The following is a 23,713-nucleotide window of genomic DNA, read 5'->3' on the forward strand; positions in this document are numbered from 1 at the left end:
GATGCTCAAAGTATTGAAATCAAAATCGTGGAGAATTACTTTTTTTTTCTCGAAAACTACGTTACTTCAGAGGGAGCCGTTTCTCACAATGGTCTAATACTATCCACTCTCCATTTACTCGTTACCAAGTTAGTTTTTATGTTATTAGCAATTATTTTGAGTAATTACCAACAGTATCCGGTGCCTGTAAAAAGCCACTAATAACAATGGATTGTTTGGTTACATTAAACCTGATTTTATTGTCAGTTTGTTCAAAACGGCCGGAGGATGGGAGGGGGGGGGGGGTAACGCCACCAACGTTGAATAGTTTGATTGGACTCTCACCCAAACCAACACCATTGGGAAAACATACTGCATACAGCACATGCGCATGGTGCAGGACTGCGCTGCCTGTGAGACTGCCTGGATGGACGAGATGTTTTTAACACATGTCTACACTAGAGAACTGTTATAAGTGATTGTGAGTGTTGCTAATTTCGTCATGATTACTTTTCATTCAACTGTCAGAAATAAAAGATTCATCTGCGTCCGAAAGCATTCTCATGATAGTTTTTCCTTAGCAGATATTAGTTGTACAAATTCTAATGCAGACGTTTCATTATTATTATTTTGTTTTTTACTGTGAATCAATTGCAATTCAGCCTTTTGCTGCGATGCGAGATCTTATCGAACCATTTTCCCATTTTAAATATTTGTCAAGAAGTATTTTCGACAAACCATTTTGAATGAATGAAAGAATGAACTCTTATGCATGCAGCCCGCTGCAGTGAATCAATTCAACATTTCGGTGATATTTTCACAAGTTTCATAAAAAAGTAATCTTCTTGACATCTTATTGTTAATATTTTCATTAGTTTTGCTCCTTCCACAGGCAAAATGTTAAATGAATCAAGATATACGTGTACATGGTTATTACAGTTAAAGATGCAGTTATAATGTACCATAGTTATATAATTATTTATTTACCGACATTGTATATAGCAGAGAACAATAATGGAGTACTGATTACATGTATTGTTAGATAATTAGTTTACATTTATATGAAAAACATGTTTGTACATGATCGTTAAACAGTGGGCTTGTTTCAAAGGCAGTGGACACTATTGGTAATTGTCAAAGACTAGCCTTTACAGTTGGTGTATCTCAACATATGCATAAAATAACAAACCTGTGAGTATTTGAGCTCAATCAGTCATCGAACTTGTGAGATAATAATGAAAGAAAAAAACACCCTTGCCACACGAAGTTGTTAGATGGTTGATTTCGAGACTTCAAGTTCTAAATCTGAGGTATCGAAATCAAATTCGTGGAAAATTACTTCTTTCTCGAAAACTATGGCACTTCAGAGGGAGCCGTTTCTCACAATGTTTTATACCATCAACCTTTCCCCATTGCTCGTGACCAAGAAAGATAAAAATAATTATTTTAAGTAATTACCTATAGTGTCCACTGCCTTAAAATAAATAAGTGCACAGCTAAACTTTAGTATTTTAAAACAGTCTGCATAACTTTAATTGAAAACTGCAAGCATATGGAGGCCTGGACGTTGTGGTAGGAGATTCTGTTCCACATACGGCGATCTTTGAACAAACTTCTTCTATTATTACAAATATAATAACAAGTCTACCTAAATCAACGTGAACACTTTAAAATGGACGAAGAATGCACACTCAGAAAATGTTTCATTTAAAATGTAATTATAATAATATATGATTGTATAAGTATACCATACAAATCAAATTAAATAAGTTTGTGTAATCATAGGGACGATGTTTATACTTCATTACGTGATCATGTGTCATTTTTTTCCATTACAAAGTACTTTTCCAAGAGCAACAATTTTCCATCTTGGATAGATTTCAAGGAACCATTGAAACCCGTGATGGTGCACCTAACACTGGCAAGAGGTATGGGATGTAAAAAGATTTTGCTTGGGGGATGGTGTGGGTTGAGGTGGTAGACCGAACATCTGACGTCACACTTCGAGGCTCGTAAATAACGCCAGAGAGTGGCCTCTATAGCGTAAGTCAATCCCACTGATCTCATAGCGGGTCGAGTGCGTTCAATGAAGTCACAAAGGACGCCATTTTGAAACACCCAAAACTGCAAATATCTGCATACAATCCTATTTTTTATAGCCGAAATTATTTAGCAAAATATCTGCTTGTGCGGGAAAAACTGCAATAATAGATTATACCATGTTTGTGGAAAGACATGCTGTCTATTTTTCGCGATTGTTTATTTGTTTTTAATATCATATACCAACAGTGTGTGCATATAAATAAGCACTGGGAAAAACAACATGTTTATGTGAGAAAATGCACTCTTTAAAGTAAAAAATACATCGTAGTTTGATTACCCGCTATGTGCATCTTTTGGGTGTTTCAAAATGGCCGCCAATCCGCTCCAGTCAGTATAACAGAAATAATCGGCCAATCCCCGTTCATCTTCACCTTTCACCTATAATCATATGCAGGTGACGGCATGTGCAGCTGTCAAACGTCAACTCGGATCAATCAAACACATATAAAGCTTAATACGTCACTGCAAGTTTATCATATTAATTGATCGTACCCAACGGTTCTGAAAAGCAGTATCTGTACCAGTATCGTTTGAGGGCTCCTTCTAAAGTAAAACACAGAAAACAAACTTGATTGGGTACGAGCTCGACTCCACGGGCACTTCCCTTCGGTACAAGCTCGACCCCGCCAGCCTTTCCCTTGGGTACGAGCTCGACTCCACGGGCACTTCCCTTTGGTACAAGCTCGACCCCGCCAGCCTTTCCCTTGGGTACGAGCTCGACTCCACGGGCATTTCCCTTGGCCCGCGAGCTAACTTCACGAGCCTTTCCCTTAGTCGGTGACCCCACCAGCCTTTCCCTTACGACCTTGACCCCACGAGCCTTTCCGTTTGGTACGCCATGTTTCACGTTCATAGTTATAACAATCTTATTTTAAAAACTGGTTCCAAAACGCGCAGTCAGATAATGATCAATGTCATGTCTCTCTGAAACTAATGCATGACGAATTTGAAAAATTTGTATTAACATTGAAAACAATCAAAATCTGTTGACAAATATTGAGTACTGTCTCGGTTAACCTTTTCCAACCCCATTGGATACACTCTAAACGATCATTAATTTTGCTTCAAACCTTTCTATCATAGAATCATGATATTATGAATCACATTTAATTATGACTCCGACGACATTACTTCTGGGTAAAGTTCTTCTACCTTTTGCACAAAATTTCTGACGTCTTCTGCAAGTAACTTAGGGACTTCTAATGCTGCAAAATGGCCGCCGGTTGGGTAGGTTCGATAGGTGATAATGTTGCTGAAGTGACGGGCTGCCCAGTTACGTTGGCTTCGGTTAAGATCATTTGGAAGATCAGCCAAACCAGTTGGAACGGTGTTTATGAACCTGCAAAGAAATAAAGAAACATATCAAAGTGGATTGTTCTACCATCATATTGCATATTGTCTATTTTCTTGTATTTTTATCAACATTTATTGTTCAGCACATTTGAACAAAATTATATTGGAATTTTCTCTGTGTAGGCCTAAAAGAAGATTACTTCGATTTATTACGGTAATTTTAACTATGCGTAAATTCATTTGATCTTGATTTGAACTTCGACAAGCGTAGCAAACAGCTCGAACTGCGACACTTTGTTCGAAGACACTTTAAATAGGTGTGGCAAATAGGCTCATCAATGTTACTTAGAAGGTGTAGATGTTTCTACGACACCCATTGAAAATTACGTTACAAGCTCAGAAACGCCCTTACTGAGGTCAATGGAGACATATTCTAGACTTTTATCATGCTGTCTCCATATTGGTCACGTTCCTCGTATCAATGTACAGTAATGAATGCTAATAATCTTTTTGCAAATAAGAACCAGACTATTTTGTTTTTCCAGCCTCAGTTTGGAAATGTTGATTTCAATGGGAGAAATTCAAGATGGCTGCACCATGATAAAGGTCGATTGGCTGAGAGTAGTATGCAGCGCGTCACCCACACGTGATTAAGGTCTATTGGCTGAGAGTAGTGTGCAGCGCGTCACCCACACGTGATGAAGGTCTATTGGCTGAGAGTAGTGTGCAGCGCGTCACCCACACGTGATAAATGTCTATTGGCTGAGAGTAGTGTGCAGCGTGTCACCCACACGTGATTAAGGTCTATTGGCTGAGAGTAGTGTGCAGCGCGTCACCCATACGTGATTAAGGTCTATTGGCTGAGAGTAGTGTGCAGCGCGTCACCCACACGTGATAAAGGTCTATTGGCTGAGAGTAGTGTGCAGCGCGTCACCCACACGTTTCCAATGGTTGACCTCAGGAATGGCAAATCAGAACAAAATACTTTACTTACTTTTTAAGCTCAGACGATCTTGGAATGGTCTCTTTGTACAGACGCAATGATGACGTAATGCATCCTGACACCCAATAGATCATGACGTTATTTAGCAGATCATCTTTCGACCAATAGCCATCCAGTCCGCCGTCGTCCAAGTCAATCCAATCGTAATTGGTCCAAACAGAAAACTTCTCAATGATGTAAGCAGCGAGCCCAATTGGGGAGTCGGTGAGGGCGTGTCCTGAAAGTAAAATGTAAACATGAAATGTCATCTGTACAGGCGTTTGTAGCACACACACACACACGCACTAATTTGCGGCTTGCCCACGTGAACAAAACCAACCCCAACCCCAACAGAACATCCGTATTATCTAACAATATAAATAGCAATGACGTCAGATCAAACATTCATTCGTTTACCAATGGGAGACTTTTGAGACGCTGGTGGCAGATTAAGGTCCGTTTTGTGCAGCTATGAGCGTGCGCACACATGCTCAGTATTGCGAACGTAGGCCTGAGCAAGCACACAACTGGCGTGAATTGTGAAAAAGTACTTTCCAAAAGTCTACAATTCAAACTGTAAAATATTAATGTCCGATGGAAGTAATAGGTTCAGGAATAGACTTACCGATAGTGTCTGGTTTAGTTGCATTCAAATGTAGATACCCAAACTCCTTCAACCCGAAAACAATACGACTCCAACTTGGAAGAAATTTACCATACGATTCGTCATCTAGGACAAGAGACGGGACCAGCTTGCCGAGTACCACCTGACTCAATGGAGCGAGTTGTGAAGTAAAATTACTGTGCATTCCACGCACGTGTCTAATAAAAAAAAAAAAAAAACACACGAAATGTTACCTTAAATTGACAGCAAAATAAGAACGGAATTGATCAGTTTTAATAAAATTACCTAGCTGGACCACCTGCCTAAAATGCAATATTAAATCATATTGTATATTTTGTTCCACCTGCCTAAAACGTTATTCATTTCAAACATTATTTCACTGTTTACATGTGTCTTTTATTATTGTACATTTGCCGAGGTTTGACCTGACGTATTGGTCCATCGTCCTGATTTCAAGACGTCTTACTTTTATTCAAGTCAATCTTTTTTCATAAATTGGAACCAATACGTCGTCCGCGACAGACGTCTGCCAACTACTATTACTACCTTTTGCATAACAAACTTGTATATTGAACATACGTTCCAAAAGGCCCTTTTATTGACACATTCATATATGATTTCCGATAATTGTTGTAAGTTTTTTGGCCTCTCTGTGTTTTAAGTATCCTCTGTCCTTACCATGTGAAAGTTTTGTCTGTCGATGGGAAACATACTCAGAAATATTGTTTCTCTTTAGAATAGCTGTTTTTTTTTACACGTTTTCGTGTTGTAATGGTGCTCGCTACGTTACCAGTTATAGTACGCCTATGTCAAAAACATGAAGTAAACTTACGTTAACTAGATTGAATTGAGTCCGCATGATCAACCTCAATTAGTAAAGGCTTTCTATACATTTCTTTAAAGGCTGTGGACACTATTGGTTATTACTCAATAATTATTATCATAAAACCTTTCTTGCTTACGAGTAAATGGGGAGAGGTTTACAGTATAAAACATTGTGAGAAACAGCTCCCTCTGAAGTAACGTAGTTTTCGAGAAAGAAGTATTTTTCCACGAACTTGATTTCAAGACCTCAGATTTAGAATTTGAGGTCTCGAAATCAAGTTCGTGGAAAAATACTTCTTTCTCGAAAACTACGTTACTTCAGAGGGAGCTGTTTCTCACAATGTTTTATATTATAACACCCCTTACAAGTATTCTGCCTGCTCATTGGTTTAGAGCGCGTCACATGAAATGCTTTAGTTTTGCTAGGCGGCGGCCGTGTGATAGTGCGTCGGTTTGCCATGCGCTAGTCCGAAGACTAGCACACGGTGTACAGTACCCAGACGTCCGGTGCGTGTACGAGGATGATAAATTAATAGCCTGCAACCATTTCGGATTGCACGACACTACATGCAGCACAGTAAAATTGTTTGCAATCTGTATTCGCGTCGTCCGTGGATTGTAGCATTCAGGTCGTAACTTAATAATAATAGTACAGTATTTAGAAATGTTTGGGGTGTTATAAAACAAATATTGACTGATTTTACTCGTGCAATGGTTAAAACTATGACTCCCTCGGTGATCCCCGGAGCGTTCTATTTTCCTTCGGCTTCGCCTCGGGAAAATAGAACGCTCCGGGGGTCACCTCGGGAGTCATAGTTTTAACCATAGCACTCGAAGCAGTCAATATTTTTACTATCAACCTCTCCCCATTTACTCGTAAGCAAGAATGTTTTTATGATAATAATTATTGAGTAATTACCAATAGTGTCCACAACCTTTAAAGAAATGTATAGAAATCAAGCATTTGAAAGCACCCAACTTAATAATAATAATAATAATAATATGGATTTATAATGCGCACTTTTCCAGAAAACCGATCAAGGCGCCTACACAAAATGAAAACATTATACTTCGGGTGACAAAGGTGTTTTTTCTTTCATTGTCTCGCAACTTCGACGACCGACTGAGCTCAAATTTTCACAGGTTTGTTATGTTATGCATGTGTTGAGATACACCAACTGTGAAGACTAGTCTTTGACAATTACCAATAGTGTCCATTGCCTTTAAAACAAAATAATGTTCAACTTCCCTATCCATAATGCGCGGTTTGAGACTCAAACCAGTACATTAGTCGTACAGGCGCCTCGCTCTAACGGCTTGATAAAAAAGGCCCAAGATTGCACTAAGTTTTCCTCTGATATGACGTTAAATGACGTTATACAGGATTGCAGTTCTGTATAAAACTTACCTGTAAATGCCTAATCGAGTGGTTGAGCTTTATACTAACATAATATCCAAAGACAGTGTTCATATTTTGAGTGATCAACCAGGCTTAAAGGCAGTGGACACTATTGGTAATTGTCAAAGACTAGCCTTCACATTTGGAAATCAAATTCGTGGAAAATTACTTCTCTCTCGGAAACTATGGCACTTCAGAGGGAGCAGTTTCTCACAATGTTTTATACCATCTACCTCTCCACATTACTCGTCACCAAGAAAGGTTTTATGCTAATAATTATTTTGAGTAATTACCAATAGTGTCCACTGCCTTTAATCCGTTGTGTTGGCCAGGATAAAATAATAAAACATTTTCACAATTCCTATTTAGTAAGCCAGCACATTGTCATGTCATATCTGCAAGTTGGCCTTAAATTTACAAGCTGTTGTGTTTTCTTTAAAATTTCATTTACACTTTTTGTCCAATATGAAATATTCTTCGAAAATATTTCACAAAAAGTATCATGTTATAACAATGGTGTTTGTTGTACTTTGACCAATACCGTATAACGGCCTAAGCTTGATTGAGTCACTAGGTAAGCTTATCAAAAAGACCAAGATCACAGAGTGAAATCTGAGTCCAAAATTCTTTTTTGGTTTCAATCTGTTCCGGTTTTCTACTGCAGCGGGAAGTGACACGATAGGAAAGAGGTCATAACGTGACCTTGTTCATGAGATATCGCTTCCACGTCACACGGCCAAAAGGCCACTGTAATGTGAGGGCTACACGTAACTGATTTTGGGCTGTCAACTAAATCAACTGAAACCAGAGGAACGTTGCTACCTACTCCTGGGGCTGAAACAGGGTTACCCCCTTGACAGTCCAGATGGATGTAGGCATGGGTATCATCCACTAGGAGCCTGGCTGGTAGAGCAGAAAGCACTTTACCTTCCTGACTCTTGTGTGTTTTAAACAGCAAATAATCAAAGTGAACTATGTGTGAACTCAAATCTTTCCATTCAACCGAGGATGTGGTACCAATATCCATTTCCTTCCAGTTTCATTAAATCAGTTTTATGGACATATTTGAATTCACATGAGAGTAAACTTGCTGTCTTGACAACAATAATTGTCATCGTGTGGATGCCCATCATCCCAAAGCAGGCGGGGTCCTGGAAGACCCAGCAAGTCCATACTCAAGACCCTGATTGAGGACGCGCAGGAGTAAGTGAGGAGCTAATCGGTTGAACGTTAGGATAGAGTTATGTGGCCTGGCAGACATCAAGCCCGACTACTCAAACATGCGGCAATGTGACAGCTTGGGTCGACTGATTGAGTGAGTGAATGAGTGAGTGAGTGATTGAGTGATTAAGTGAATGAGTGAATGAGAAAAATAAGTGTCTTACTTTGGGAACATTCCAGCCGTCTGATCAATCACCATAGACCCCCAATCACCTCCTTGAAGGTAGTAACTTTCAAACCCCAATCGAAGCATCAACTTGTGGAAAATACGGCCAATCTCCCTCACGTTCAGACCTAGACCATTATAATATACGTGTTTACATTTTAAACAAGATACAAATCTTTATTCAACCCTTTAATTGGCGCTTGCGCTGTTGGATGCTGTATTAAAATAACAATAAAATAAAAAATAATATGAAAGTATGTTATGTTCTAAATAATTATATGAATCAATAATATATATATAGCATTTGCAGAACGTCAATGCGTATTATCATACACCCTTCTATAATTGAATTGAATTCAATTTAATCTAATATCTATTTCCGTACTCATAATAAGATAAGACAGAATCATTGGACAATATGAAAGTACAATACAAGCAAAGTGGAAGCATGGCCAATGATAATAATATTGCAATTGTTCTTAAAACTCTAAGCTTTGAGTAAGGAGGCTGTTCAAACAAGCCGAGGCATGTTGGTAGCAGCCCCTGAAATAGTACGACAACAATAAGCAAAGACAAAGAAACAAAACAAAACAAACCGATAATGCAAAACGTACCAGTAATAAGTTATTTATACAGATCAATGCCCAAGAAATAATAAGAGAACATAACAAACAGCTATGGAGCTTTGTACTTTTTGTAAGAAAAAGGAACACGTTGCTTTGGATCGGTCGAGTTGCTCTTTGAAAAGCGTTTTTGTGACCGTTTATTATAAAATGCATATGGTTAGAAATATGATGTGAAGGAAGAATACGATGATCTACACAAATATGCCTCGAAATTGCGTGTTTGTTTTTTGTCACCTCGTCCAATCACACGGTCGGCCATTTATCGGAGTCAAAATTTTGACTCCCATAAATGGCCGACCGTGATAGTTCGCGACGTAAAAAGAAAACCGTGCAATTTTGAGAGATACTTGTGTGGATTATTATATTCTACTTTTAAAACATCTTTCTAACCATATACATTTCATAACAAACGGTTTCAAACGCTTTTTATAGACCAACTCGTCCGATCCAAGGCAACACAGCCCTGAAATATTACTTGCTGAGGTGCTAGAATGTTTGAGAAATGAGTAAAACAATGTCATGAAAACAATTTTCGTCTCAGTGATCATGAGACGGCTTATTTTAACATGTCAAAACGTAGTTTCATGAGTGTTTTACTCATTTCTCAAAAAACTAGAGCACCTCAGCAGCAACTAATATTTTAAGGTACGCTTTCTACTATTATTATCTTCAAACGGTGTAAGTTTAAAGTAACCTTGTGGACATTGTGTTTTGTGTTACAAAAAAAATACCCAAATCCTTTAAGCAAAGAGAGAGCTGATGACAAGCAGTTGATTCGCAGTAGAAGGCTTACTTACATTGCGAGCGAGTAGGGCTCTTCGAACAAGGCTTAGTAAATTGACCAACAGAAAGCTGTTTTTGATCCTGGTTTTTGAAGTATAGGTTGTCAACACTACAACAACTGGTGCCTGTCCGGATATGAATCAGCAACGCTAAGGTCAACAGTGACTACAGAGCACTAATATTGATCACATGGCCTATATTGTATGGCTCTGCTTACCGTAAGCGAAGAATTAACGCTTACGGAAGAGTGGAGTTCCGCATTAACGTCAATGCTTGTGCGCGCGCGTACTCCCCGTTACTAAAAAAATCATGAATTTAGTTTGTAGAGGATACCCTTTTTTGATTCGAATTTGAACGTCTTCCCGTGTTGCGCGTGTGGGTTCTAATCAATCTTAGTAGAGAAAGTACCCGCGATGTGCAATTCAATTAGTGGTATACTGGCTGTTTGTTTGAAGGACTTATTTCTGTTTGGAATTAAAAACCTTTGACTTTATCTACCAACCTTGTTTATGCGCAGCCTCAGAGAAGCCGTACCCGGGAAGAGATGGGCAGATTACTTCAAATACGTCCACATCAGTCCCTCCATGATTAGTCGGGTCGATTAACATTGGAATAATCTGAGTTGTCAAATATAAATAAAAAACTCACTTAGTGAGTTTAGGCACTCTAGTTTCTCAAAGACTGGTCACATGGGGGTGTAATTAAATGATAGAATGAGCAACCTTATGACCTATACGTAGCAATAAGATTATATTTATTATTATTATTATTTTTTAATATATTTATCAATGACTCTTTAAAAATCACAGTGCAATGTCAACTTTGGGTATGCACTATGCATGCAAGAAAGCATATTTTCGGTGTGTGTATTGATCTGTTATTTTGTTAAGGAGTGATCACAATGTCACTGGTGATCCTCACACTGTCATGTCCCATTACGTAAAGGATCCCGATATTGAGAATTTGTTATTTAAAATAAATAATGTATTATTGTTTACACTTTCGAAGCGAATTAATCGGCACGTGGTCCCCTTCAAATTGTGACGCAAGAACATTTGCTTCACAAGAAGTATGAACCAGGTCTTAGTGATAAATAATTGGCGATTTTAGAATTCTTTATGTATGATTAACAATCTATACTTCGTTCGTTCTGATTCCTACTAACAAATGACAAACTCCTGATACCCACTCTCGTGTGGGGTAGAGACAGTGACCTGCCCTGTATGTCTTAGTGACTGAATTGAATGTGGCTGGTGAGTAAGCACAAATTACTCAACCGCTAACATTACTGGAATTAAAGCGCAGTGATTGTCTCCACATTCACATGAGAACATGAAATACTAGCACAGGATGAAACCATAAGCAAGTGAAATTGCGTGTACAACCATGTGTAAATCTCTTGATTTTGTGTGAGTGTTAACTCTAAAAATGCCGTTTTCGAACAGTATACTCTGCTCGTCTTCATGAAAAAACACACACCGGCTCTTTTCAAAGCAAACACTCACACTAAAGAGATTTAAATATGATTGTACCCGCAAGTTTGCTATTTATTAATAACTTCTTCCTATTTGTCCATACCAAGAAAAGCTTTTAAAAATACTAAAAATCTAGCATGTTAAATTGGAGACTGAACATGTTTCATTATAAAGCCCTTTACCTTAAAGAACTCGTAGAACGATCCTGGCCATCCATGCACCATCATTATTGGTTTTGCTCTCTGTCCAGGTTTCAGCTTACTGGGTGTGGCTCGTACAAAGTGGATATCAATTCCTTCAATATTTGTCTTAAACTGTGGATACTTGTTCAGACGCTTCTCTTGTTTACGCCAACTTAAAACGAACACAAATAATTATAGCGTTATGCATAGGGTCATGTAGATCGTCTGAAAATAACAATTATGACCTAACTTCACTGACGTAACAGTTTTTTTTGCGAAACTTTCTTAAAAGAACCATAGGAGGGCATTCAAAATATCTGCCCTTTAAACGATTAAATACTTGTTAAATGTCATAGGAACTCAATATCTTTATTGGTAGAAAACATTTCTATTGAACCTCACCAAATGTTCGTTGTTGTTCATGCTAGTCTTTAAAGAAGTGAACAACCCCAAAACAGAACCAAAAATTTTACAAGAAATCGAATCGACAAATTAGAAGAAAAAAAACCACATAATCTGACTTTATTTCCATATAAAATCTTTGCTTATTTTTCACTTTTAGACTTAGCCCTAACATTCTGAAGACAATCAGGGCGTATGAATCGAAACGTTGAGTTTTCAACAATCGGTTCTTTTCAGAACCGAAAGCAAACCCGCCTAAATAATTATACTTCCATATTATAAGAGATGTAAAATTTGCATCGGGGATAAAAAATATTTAATTTTTTTTTTTTTTTCAAATACACCGATGTGTGTTGTACTTTCCCGACTCCCTTAAAAAATATCCCATGTTACTCGGGTGGGATTCGAACCCACGACCTTTGCAATTCCAGAGCAGTGTCTTACCAAGTAGCTAGAGGCAATCGAATTTTACTTCCATCGTGAAAAGTTTCAAATCGTACTTACTCGTATTCGTTGAGCCAGTATTCCTGTATTAACTTCATGTATTCTGGTTTGATACCAAAATGAAACTTGGTTTCTTCAACACTCTCAAACCATCGGGCCTTTCTCAAACGATCTAACAAGAAAACAAGATATTTGTTTGCTCTTCCATTTTTTTTTCCAGAAAGCCGATAAAATTCGACAGAAATATCGAACCTTAATACTGTAAAAACGTCTATTAACATCTGTTAAATTCAAACAGACTATGAAGTTATACTCGAACCATTCTTCTGTGACATATTTCCCTCTGAAATGAAGTCATATTTTGAATGAAACTAAAATGTGAAAAATGCAAAGCAACTGATATTGGTTGTCACAACAAGGACATGTTGTTAACATGCTGGTTTCCGAGCTTGGTTTTTCACTTTATTATACCTAAGCAAAGATGAAGCCCAAATTGTCACTGGCTAAAAACTATGCTTGACTAAAAAAAGTATGAACACTGGAGTTACATATGTCTTAGCTCTCCAATCTTGTTTACAACACGCCTCTGTGATTCAACAATACAAACAAGTACATTGAACTATAGGAAGGATTCTCACCATTAAGATCTTCCAATTCTTCAGCAGATACCTCCAGCTTGAATTCCCTAATTGCCGCATCTTCCTCCTCCTCTGGTTTTTTGCCTCGTCCCCACCACCCATCTAACACTGGCACTATGTTACGGGGGGGACCAGAAGAGCGTCTAAAAGCACCACTCAAATACACAATCAGAACCCCGGCAGACAACACCCCGACTGCTACTAGCATTAAAGCCATGTTAATCAGCGTCTAGTCGGTAATGGACGAGTCTGTCTTGAAAACGTGTCCTTAGATTCAAACTGGTAAATCGACTTCAACTTCTGCAAATCAGAAAACAGATTTCAATCATTATTATAAGGAATGACCCTATAGTGCACTGACTTTTGTTTCTTTTAAACCATGAAACACGTTGAATTACAAACAGGAAATGACAATATCACCATAATGCATATAGTCACGCCAAATGGTTATACGTTAGCATAGAAGGGATCGTTAACCGAGAGATCGTATGACGAGATGACACACACCAAAAATGCACGGAAGTGGAAGTGGTAACACACAACCTCGTTCCCATAGCTGCTTCCTAGCAAAATAGTAGACCTTTTGTTGAACCAACATGATTAACCATAAAAGTAAACAAGTCCCATATCACGAAAACGGGCCTTAGACGCATCCAGAAAGATGTGCCCAACGCCCGCTAATCTGTGGCGTATGTTCCAATTATCCAATCGTACTGCCTTTAGTTTATTAACAACACTGTACCAAAAAAAACACAAAAAAAAACACACACACAACGAAACAACAATTTATCTTTTTGTTTTCTAAAGTTGAATACTTGGGTTTAAATAAACTATACGGAGAACGACACGGAGCGGACTTCTTCAAACTATTTTAAGGGATCTTTAAAGTAAACTTTACCGGTATCCTCAATAATTAACTTTCATATGTAAAAGCAGAGTGGGCCTTCCATTCGAGTTTGTCTCCAATTTCACCCTGTCTATCATAATTACTTTTTCCAGAATTTAATAATCATCATAATGTTACATACACAAATTTAATACACAGTATAGATAATATGAGATTATAAACCTAACACAGTTGTTTACTTCAGTACGCGGCGAATTACAAAGAGTTTAATCAATCAATTAAAGTGCGATTCTTTGTATTTGTATCTTTTAACATAATAAATCTCACATTATACTCTCTTTGAAAAAATAAATTCCACAGTTTGGATGTTAAATTCAAATAAATTTGATTAACGTTTTCCGCTGGGAATTGTGTATAAAAGACTGAGATTTGCTCTGCCAGAAAGTAAACCGGCTCAAATCTTGATGTAAGTGAGCACCTCATGGTACCACAAGCTCAAAACGAAACTCAAAATTTATCATTCGAGACTATTCGCACCAAGTAAGTGGTCAGGCTACCTGTACATACCATATCAAGGGGAGGAATCTGTATAAAGGCCTGACCAGGCTCTCTGGTTGACTCTCAATCTCTTCAAAGCAGATTTTTCATCTATTTTTTTTAAACAGGGATACTACATTGCTCGATATAAACTTAAATATCACTCATGCAACCATGAACAAGATTAAGAACAAACTTTGACTTGGCCCTAGGTTTCCTTTAGTGTTATCGGAAATCTCCACATGTTTGACAATCGCAAACACCTTAATCAATGCATGATGTAACCAACTGCCTGCTTTTTAACCTGGCTTCGGTAGACTCCTGTGTAATTGGCTTTAATTATTGCTACCATTCACTGGTATATCGGTAGTTTCGAAGACTGCAACCCAACTTTCATCTTCATTTAACAGCTTATCAAATGTTTCGAGGGAAGGAGTTTTTTTAAAAGCCATTGGACACGTTCGGAAAAGAAAAAAGAAAAAAGTTCACAGATTTACAACAGGGTTTACAGATGGTAATGGTGAAAAACTTCTCATGAAATATTACTCCATGAAACGCTTTACTTTTAGAGAAAACATTACAACAATTATCAATTCTCGATATCGAGAATTACAGATTTATTTTAAACACATGTCATGAGGCGGCGAAACGTGCGGAAACAAGCGTGGGTTTTTCCGTTATTTTCCGTTATCCCGACTCCGATGACCCATTGAGCCTAAATTTTCACAGGTTTGTTATTTTATATATAAGTTGTGATACACGAAGTTTGGGCCTTTGGACAACACTGTTGACCGAAAGTGTCTAATGGTTTTAAGCAAGCTCAGTAATACTAAGTTTGACTTTAGCAACTTACGAAAGATACAATCTTGTGAAGTCTTGAAACTCTGCTCCTCAGCATAACTCAAGATTGAAACTGAATTGAACTTCTAAACTTGGCATATACATGAACATTTACACAAATGCGCTACTTGATCAATGACGTCGTGATGACGTCATCAGATGTCAAATTACATAAAGCTTAATATGAAAAAAACCCCACAAAAACACACGAAAAACTTAAACCCAACGTGAAACCTATAAAAAATAAAATTTAAATTTTAACACACCTTTCAGGGCAGCTCAAAATAAATAATGGAACAAAAATCTCAGTGACAATTGTATGTACCGATGACGATCTGGCGATGATTGTAATACAGTAGCAGGTTATTCAATTGATTTTTGAAGCTTGAGATTATCGCCGCTTTATTTTGAACTAAACGTGGACATTCATACCTAAAGAAACTGGACAGTTTTTGTAACTGTCACAAAGACCAGTACTCTCACTTGGTGTATCCAACCATATGCATCCAATACCAGGATCTGCGAAAAATTGATCGTCGAAGTTGCAGTAAAAAAATGAAATAATCAACAACCTTGTTACACAAAAGGTATGTGTTTTAGGATGACTGAGGAAAGCGTCAAGCCAGAAGTCTTTCTTTGAGTGAGAATTTACCTCTTTGTCAAAAACTACGTTACTTCAGAGGGAGGTGTTTTTACACAATGCTTTATACTGTCAACAGCTCGACTCGTTACCAACTAAGTTTTTATGCATCATTATTTTGATTAATAACCAAACGCGTCCAGGGCCCAATTTTATGGCTCTGCTTACCTCCGAATTCTGCGCTTACGATCACCGATGCCCAGCTTACTTACAAGCGCCGAATTTCTGCGCTAGCCTTGTAAGCATAGAATGCCTAGTAACGTGGAGTACGCACGCGCAGAAGTCAAAACTAGCTGCTAACCCGTGAAATACGCTTGCCGTAAGCACAGCATTCCCTGCTTCCGTAAGCGCCGATTCTGTGCTTACGGTAAGCAAGACCATGATATTGGGCCCAGGTCCTTTAAAAATTTCAGAATCACTAAATGTGCGTGATCGATGGCTCACAATGCATTGGTAGAACATGACTTGAATGAAGCAAGATCGCATTTATCATGCGCAGTCAGCACAGAAAGCACGTGGTTGAATCCAATGTGATCCAATTATCGTTGGACTGCATGTAACTGAATAAACTCCCCACGGCATACAAAGACAGTTGAATAATATACTCGAAACAATATATAGTCCCTAGGGTGCTTGATGAAATCGAACCGAATACATTGACTGAAAACTCAACCCTTTTTACACTTCAACTTTGAGTAGGTTGGTTCTTGAAACTTAGCTTTTAGCCTCATCTAAAATTGAAAACCCCGGATAAATGATTGCAACCCTTAAACCTTTAATTTTACCTGATATCCCTAATGAAATCTGTGATTATAGTCACAGCAGCTTGACAAGATTTGTCGTCGTCGGGTCTAAAAGATAGATACAACTGAGTGTCATCGTCATAGCAATGGACATCAGGAAAATGATTCTCTACGATGTCAAACAATTTAGAGGCATAGACAATAAATAAAAATGGTCCTATGCAGAATCCCTGAGGAACACCACAGTTGATAAGGTACCTTGAATGGTTACACGTTGACTTATATCTGACAAATATGACGAAAACCAATCAAGGGCCTTGTCAGTGACTCCACATTTAGACTGAAGACGTGTCAATTGATCAACAGAATCGAACGCTGCACTCAGGTCTAAAAGGACAAGCAGAATGTTGGAAATTCATCCTCATCAGTAAATCATTTTTAACCCTAGTAAGAGCCATGTGTGTATCGTGATGCTTCCGGTAAGATGATTAGAGATTGGGGAACATGGATCTATTTATCATACATTTATTTGTCATAGCATGGTGAAGAAAATAACGGTGGGGTAAGCGGCGCCCCATGACTGGTTTTGGCAATGAAAAGCATATTGAGGCAAAATAATATATATTAATTCCTTTACAGCTTTCAGCGGCAGAAGTCTGCCGGAGATCAGCAACTGACCGAGATCCTGGCCCTTTGAGGCAGTATGACGACAGGTCCTTAAACCTATCCGATAGGGATAAGTCTGACTACAGTGTCATGTCCACTGCGCCCCCTTCTTAAAGGAAAGAAGTTGGTGATGCTATTGACTTTCAACCAGCTCCAAAGACAAGATTGACTGAAAGTGCTTTACTTCCCGACCTGAGCTACATGACCAGTAAACTGTGGGGGGTGGTGGTCAACCGATTCCAGACACTGAGGAATGACTACGAAGGAGATGAAGGTACGGTGAGAAATGAAGGAAAGGGGAGAGTTAGCCCAACAATACAGGACAAGTACACTGTGGAGGCAAGGTGGTGGTCAACCGCTTCCAGACACTGGGGCATGATTACCAGGGAGATGAAGGTACGGTTGGAAAAGAGGACGTGAGGAATGAAGCAAAGGGGAGAGTTAGCTGTACCATACATGACTTACACTGTTGAGGTGGTCAACCGCTTCCAGTCACCGGGGAATGTTTACGAAGAAGATGAAGGTACGATTGGAAAGGAGGAAGTGAGGAAAAGAAAAGGGGAGAGTTAGCCTAACCATACATGACCAGTACACTGTTGAGGTGGTGGTCAACCGCTTCCAGACACTGGAGAATGATTACGAAGGATATGAAGGTACGGTTGGAAAGGAGGACGTAGGGAAGAAGCAAAGGGGAGAGTTAGCCTAACCATACATGACCAGTACACTGTGGAGGTGGTGGTCAACCGCTTCCAGACACTGGGGAATGATTACGAAGGAGATGAAGGTACGGTTGGAAAGGAGGACGTGAGGAATGAAGCAAAGGGGAAAGTTAGCCCAACCATACAGGACCGGTACACCGTTGAGGTGGTGGTCAACCGCTTCCAGACACTGGAGAATGATTACGAAGGATATGAAGGCACGGTTGGAAAGGAGGACGTAGGGAAGAAGCAAAGGGGGAAAGTTAGCCTAACCATACATGACTTACACTGTTGAGGTGGTGGTCAACCGCTTCCAGACACTGGAGAACGATTACGAAGGAGATGAAGGTACGGTTGGAAAGGAGGACGTAGGGAAGAAGCAAGGGGGAGAGTTAGCCGTACCATACATGACCAGTACACTGTTGAGGTGGTGGTCAACTGCTTCCAGACACTGGAGAATGATTACGAAGGATATGAAGGTACGGTTGGAAAGAGGACGTAGGGAAGAAGCAAAGGGGAGAGTTAGCCGTTCCATACTGGACCAGTACACCGTTGAGGTGGTGGTCAACCGCTTCCAGACACTGGAGAATGATTACGAAGGATATGAAGGTACGGTTGGAAAGGAGGACGTAGGGAAGAAGCAAAGGGGAAAGTTAGCCTAACCATACATGACTTACACTGTTGAGGTGGTGGTCAACCGCTTCCAGACACTGGAGAATGATTACGAAGGAGATGAAGGTACGGTTGGAAAGGAGGACGTAGGGAAGAAGCAAGGGGGAGAGTTAGCCTAACCATACATGACCAGTACACTGTTGAGGTGGTGGTCAACCGCTTCCAGACACTGGAGAATGATTACGAAGGAGATGAAGGTACGGTTGGAAAGGAGGACGTGAGGAATGAAGCAAAGGGGAGAGTTAGCCTAACCATACATGACCAGTACACTGTTGAGGTGGTGGTCAACCGCTTCCAGACACTGGGGAACGACTACGAAGGAGATGAAGGTACGGTTGGAAAGGAGGACGTAGGGAAGAAGCACAGGGGAGAGTTAGCTGTACCATACAGGACCAGTACACCGTTGGGGTGGTGGTCAACCGCTTCCAGACACTGGAGAATGATTACGAAGGATATGAAGGTACGGTTGGAAAGGAGGACGTAGGGAAGAAGCAAAAGGGAAAGTTAGCCTAACCATACAGGACCAGTACACTGTGGAGGTGGTGGTCAACCGCTTCCAGACACGGGAGAATGATTACGAAGGAGATGAAGGTACGGTTGGAAAGGAGGACGTAGGGAAGAAGCAAGGGGGAGAGTTAGCCTAACCATACATGACCAGTACACTGTTGAGGTGGTGGTCAACCGCTTCCAGACACTGGAGAATGATTACGAAGGAGATGAAGGTACGGTTGGAAAGGAGGACGTAGGGAAGAAGCAAAGGGGAGAGTTAGCCAAACCATACAGGAACAGTACACTGTGGGGGTGGTGGTCAACCGCTTCCAGACACTGGGGAATGACTACGAAGGAGATGAAGGTACGGTTGGAAAGGAGGACGTAGGGAAGAAGCAAAGGGGAGAGTTAGCCGTACCATACATGACCAGTACACAGTTGAGGTGATGGTCAACCGCTTCCAGACACTGGGGAATGACTACGAAGGAGATGAAGGTTAGGGTTGGAAAGGAGGACGTATGGAAGAAGCAAAGGGGAGAGTTAGCCGTACCATTCATGACCAGTACACAGTTGAGGTGGTGGTCAACCGCTTCCAGACACTGGAGAATGATTACGAAGGAGATGAAGGTACGGTTGGAAAGGAGGACGTAGGGAAGAAGCAAAGGGGAGAGTTAGCCCAACCATACAGGACCAGTACACTGTGGGGGTGGTGCTCAACCGCTTCCAGACACTGGGGAATGACTACGAAGGAGATGAAGGTACGGTTGGAAAGGAGGACGTAGGGAAGAAGCAAAGGGGAGAGTTAGCCGTACCATACATGACCAGTACACAGTTTAGGTGATGGTCAACCGCTTCCAGACACTGGGGAATGACTACGAAGGAGATGAAGGTTAGGGTTGGAAAGGAGGACGTAGGGAAGAAGCAAAGGGGAGAGTTAGCCGTACCATTCATGACCAGTACACAGTTGAGGTGGTGGTCAACCGCTTCCAGACACTGGAGAATGATTACGAAGGAGATGAAGGTACGGTTGGAAAGGAGGACGTAGGGAAGAAGCAAGGGGGAGAGTTAGCCTAACCATACATGACCAGTACACTGTAGGGGTGCGGTCAACCGCTTCCAGACACTGGAGAATGATTACGAAGGAGATGAAGGTACGGTTGGAAAGGAGGACGTGAGGAAAAGAAAAGGGGAAAGTTAGCCTAACCATACAGGACCAGAACACTGTGGAGGTGGTGGTCAACCGCTTCCAGACACTGGGGAATGATTACGAAGGAGATGAAGGTACGGTTGGAAAGGAGGACGTGAGGAATGAAGCAAAGGGGAAAAGTTAGCCCAACCATACATGACCAGTACACTGTTGAGGTGGTGGTCAACCGCTTCCAGACACTGGAGAATGATTACGAAGGTGATGAAGGTACGGTTGGAAAGGAGGACGTAGGGAAGAAGCAAAGGGGAGAGTTAGCCTAACCATACATGACCAGTACACTGTTGAGGGAGTGGTCAACCGCTTCCAGACACTGGAGAATGATTACGAAGGAGATGAAGGTACGGTTGGAAAGGAGGACGTGAGGAATGAAGCAAAGGGGAGAGTTAGCCTAACCATACATGACCAGTACACTGTTGAGGTGGTGGTCAACCGCTTCCAGACACTGGGAATGACTACGAAGGAGATGAAGGTACGGTTGGAAAGGAGGACGTGAGAAATGAAGCAAAGGGGAGAGTTAGCCTAACCATACATGACCAGTACACTGTTGAGGTGGTGGTCAACCGCTTCCAGACACTGGGGAATGATTACGAAGGTGATGAAGGTACGGTTGGAAAGGAGGACGTGAGGAATGAAGCAAAGGGGAGAGTTAGCCTAACCCTACATGACCAGTACACCGTTGAGGTGGTGGTCAACCGCTTTCAGACACTGGGGAATGACTACGAAGGAGATGAAGGTACGGTTGGAAAGGAGGACGTGAGGAAAAAAAGGGGAAAGTTAGCCTAACCATACATGACCAGTACACTGTTGAGGGGGAGGCCGTTCAATACACCCTCTACCACTTCACTTCGGAACTGCCTGCCGACTGAAATTACCTCGTCCATATCCATTGCTTCCTTCAAAACCCGTTTGAAGACCCACTTGTTTCTTAAATGAATGTAATGCCTTCTAGGTTTTGGTTACTGTTTAGTTTAAGTTTTAATTTACTTATTGTTGTAATGTGTTTGTTTAGAACTGCTACTGGCTTCCTTCAAAATCCTTAGACCCACTTGTTTCTTAAATGTTTGTACTGCCTTCCAGGTTTTAGTTACAGTTTGGTTTAAGTTTACTCTATATTGTAGCTTGTTTGCTTAGATTTGCTTCTGGGTGGTCCAGGTTTTAGGGATGGTTCATTTCCAGATTTTTTAGTGTGTTTTTATAATTGTATTGTTGGTTTTTAATTTCTTAGGTTTGTTAATGATTAATTACTTAGATTTGTTCTTTTCAGCCTTTGTTTTTTTGTTCTTAAATTGTTATTTATGTTTTCGTTATTATTGTTATTACTTACATTGGCACCATCGCTAAGGTTGTCACCCGGACAGAAACACTTTCTCCCAGATTAGAAGTCATTCATTCTTGCCGAATATTCATGCTGAACATTCTTGACAATAATTTATGCCGAATCTTCCTGCCGAATCCTTACACCGAACATTATTGCTAAATTTTCATGCCGAAGAATTACGCTCAGTATTCAAGCCGAGCATTCATGCCAGATATTCATGCTGAATATTCATGCCGGAATATTGTTTATTTAACTTGACTTTTCCACCAAAACAATTACGGTAGATCAAATGACATAAATCTACTCAAAATCTTAAATCATTGCTTGCCTGGATCCTAAAATTCTTTGACACCTACTTATTTTTCACAGTTTTCAATATTGTTATTCAATAATAAGTTTGGTATAACTTCAACTAACGATGAATATTCAAGCCGGACACCCATGCCGAGTATTCATGCCTGTCATTCAACGTTTTTATTCAACCGGACTTTCCAATTATTTGTTGCTCGGTCTCTGAAACTCCCTTGACATCTCCTTAAGTTTCACAATTTTCATTATTGCTTTTTTATGAGTTCGGTATCACGTCTTCTAACGATGCAACACGTGGTTATGTTGCCTGTACATATCATATCTAGCGGAGGAATCTGTATAAAGGCCTGACCAGGCGCTCTGGTTGACTCTAAATCTCTTCAGAGTTTGAAGAAAGCAGATGTTTCGTCTTGTTCAAAGTGTTCATCAAATAATACCAAATCTCACGCAGGGACTCCACACAATATACAAGCAGTTAGTTTCCTGCACTGGGCCGTTGTCTGAAATTTTACAACTCCTCACTTGAAGTTCATTATGGCACCACCTACCGTCGTGCTACCATATGTGATGATGGCAGAGGGTTCCGTTGGAGTTATCGGGAATCTTCTAGTGTGTTTGACAATTGCAAAAACTAAATCAATGTATAATGTAACAAACTGCCTGCTCTTCAACCTGGCTTTCGCAGACGCCTGTGTTTCATTTATGGCTTGTTCGGAAACATCCCTTGCCGGGTTTTTCGGTTCCAGAATGGGTGTGGTCGGTTACTGCACTCCATCATTCATCTACAACTTCGCCTGCCATTTCATTATCAAAGGCTTCGAGAGAAGTTTTTATACATGCTCAATACTGAGCCTGACTTTAGCAACATTCGAACGCTACATTGGGATCGTTCACCCATTCCAGCATTCGAGTTTCTTGACAAGAAGAAAGATCATTATTTTGCTGTGTTCCGTTTGGGTCGCTCCCTTTCTTGCTGAGATACCGTTTGTAGTAGCCTTCACAATGCTGTACGTATCCGAAAACTGCACAATACCAACAAACGACAAGTACCCAGGTTTGCTCATACAAGGAGTAGTGAAATCATTCGCGACGTTTGTATTGCCTTGTATTGTACTGGCTTTCATGTACATCAAGATCATGATCAATTTGAAGTCAGGAGCTCAACATCTTGAAGAACAAGGAGTCCAGGGGCCACCTCAAGAGCTTTATCGAGCTCACAAGAAAGTCACACAAGCTCTCAGCTTCGTCGTAGCAGCCTTCTTCTTACTCATTTTGCCAGGTCAAATCTTAAAGCATTTAATAGTTTACACTAATTACTTTGGTGGTAATTATGTTTTATCCGATTTGCTCGCTAAAATCTCGTCCACAGCGACTACGACAAACTCTGCCATAAACCCAATAGTGTATGGTTTCAAATACACACAGCTACGTAGAGCCTGTATTGCCATTATATGCCCATGTAGTACACGCTGTAACAGGTCCAACCAAGTTCAACAAGACGTTCAAGGCACAACTTAAAAATAGTCGATTCAAAGAGCTGTACACTGAATGTTTCTGCCACAAAGTTAATTCTGAAATGCTCTCATAGTAATTTTAAAGGCAAG

General features: G+C 40.1%; 1 protein-coding gene across 1 annotated transcript; it reads right to left on the bottom strand.

Moving 5' to 3' along the window:
* Positions 1–1,574: 1,574 nt before the first annotated feature.
* LOC117300781 (epoxide hydrolase 1-like) lies at positions 1,575–21,864 on the bottom strand. The gene is made up of 9 exons (XM_033784576.1): positions 21,807–21,864; positions 13,144–13,443; positions 12,566–12,677; positions 11,660–11,831; positions 10,505–10,619; positions 8,592–8,721; positions 4,983–5,179; positions 4,370–4,595; positions 1,575–3,421 (listed from the first exon to the last, which is right to left on the bottom strand). Exons 2-9 carry the CDS (start codon positions 13,358–13,360, stop codon positions 3,193–3,195), a joined length of 1,398 nt encoding a protein of 465 aa, XP_033640467.1. The 5' UTR covers positions 13,361–13,443; positions 21,807–21,864; the 3' UTR covers positions 1,575–3,192.
* Between the last annotated feature and the right edge of the window lie 1,849 nt (positions 21,865–23,713).

Source organism: Asterias rubens, chromosome 16, assembly GCF_902459465.1.
Source record: "Asterias rubens chromosome 16, eAstRub1.3, whole genome shotgun sequence".
Taxonomy (NCBI): Eukaryota; Metazoa; Echinodermata; class Asteroidea; order Forcipulatida; family Asteriidae; genus Asterias; species Asterias rubens.

Excerpts from the sequence above, each read along its gene's own strand:
- LOC117300781 (XM_033784576.1), bottom strand. The coding sequence starts at position 13,360 with ATGGCTTTAATGCTAGTAGCAGTCGGGGTGTTGTCTGCCGGGGTTCTG. Across the intron at positions 8,722-10,504 it reads TGAGGCTGCGCATAAACAAG|GTCTGAACGTGAGGGAGATT; the intron begins GTTGGTAGATAA and ends ATAATGGTCTAG. Across the intron at positions 3,422-4,369 it reads AGATCGTCTGAGCTTAAAAA|GTTCATAAACACCGTTCCAA; the intron begins GTAAGTAAAGTA and ends ATTTCTTTGCAG.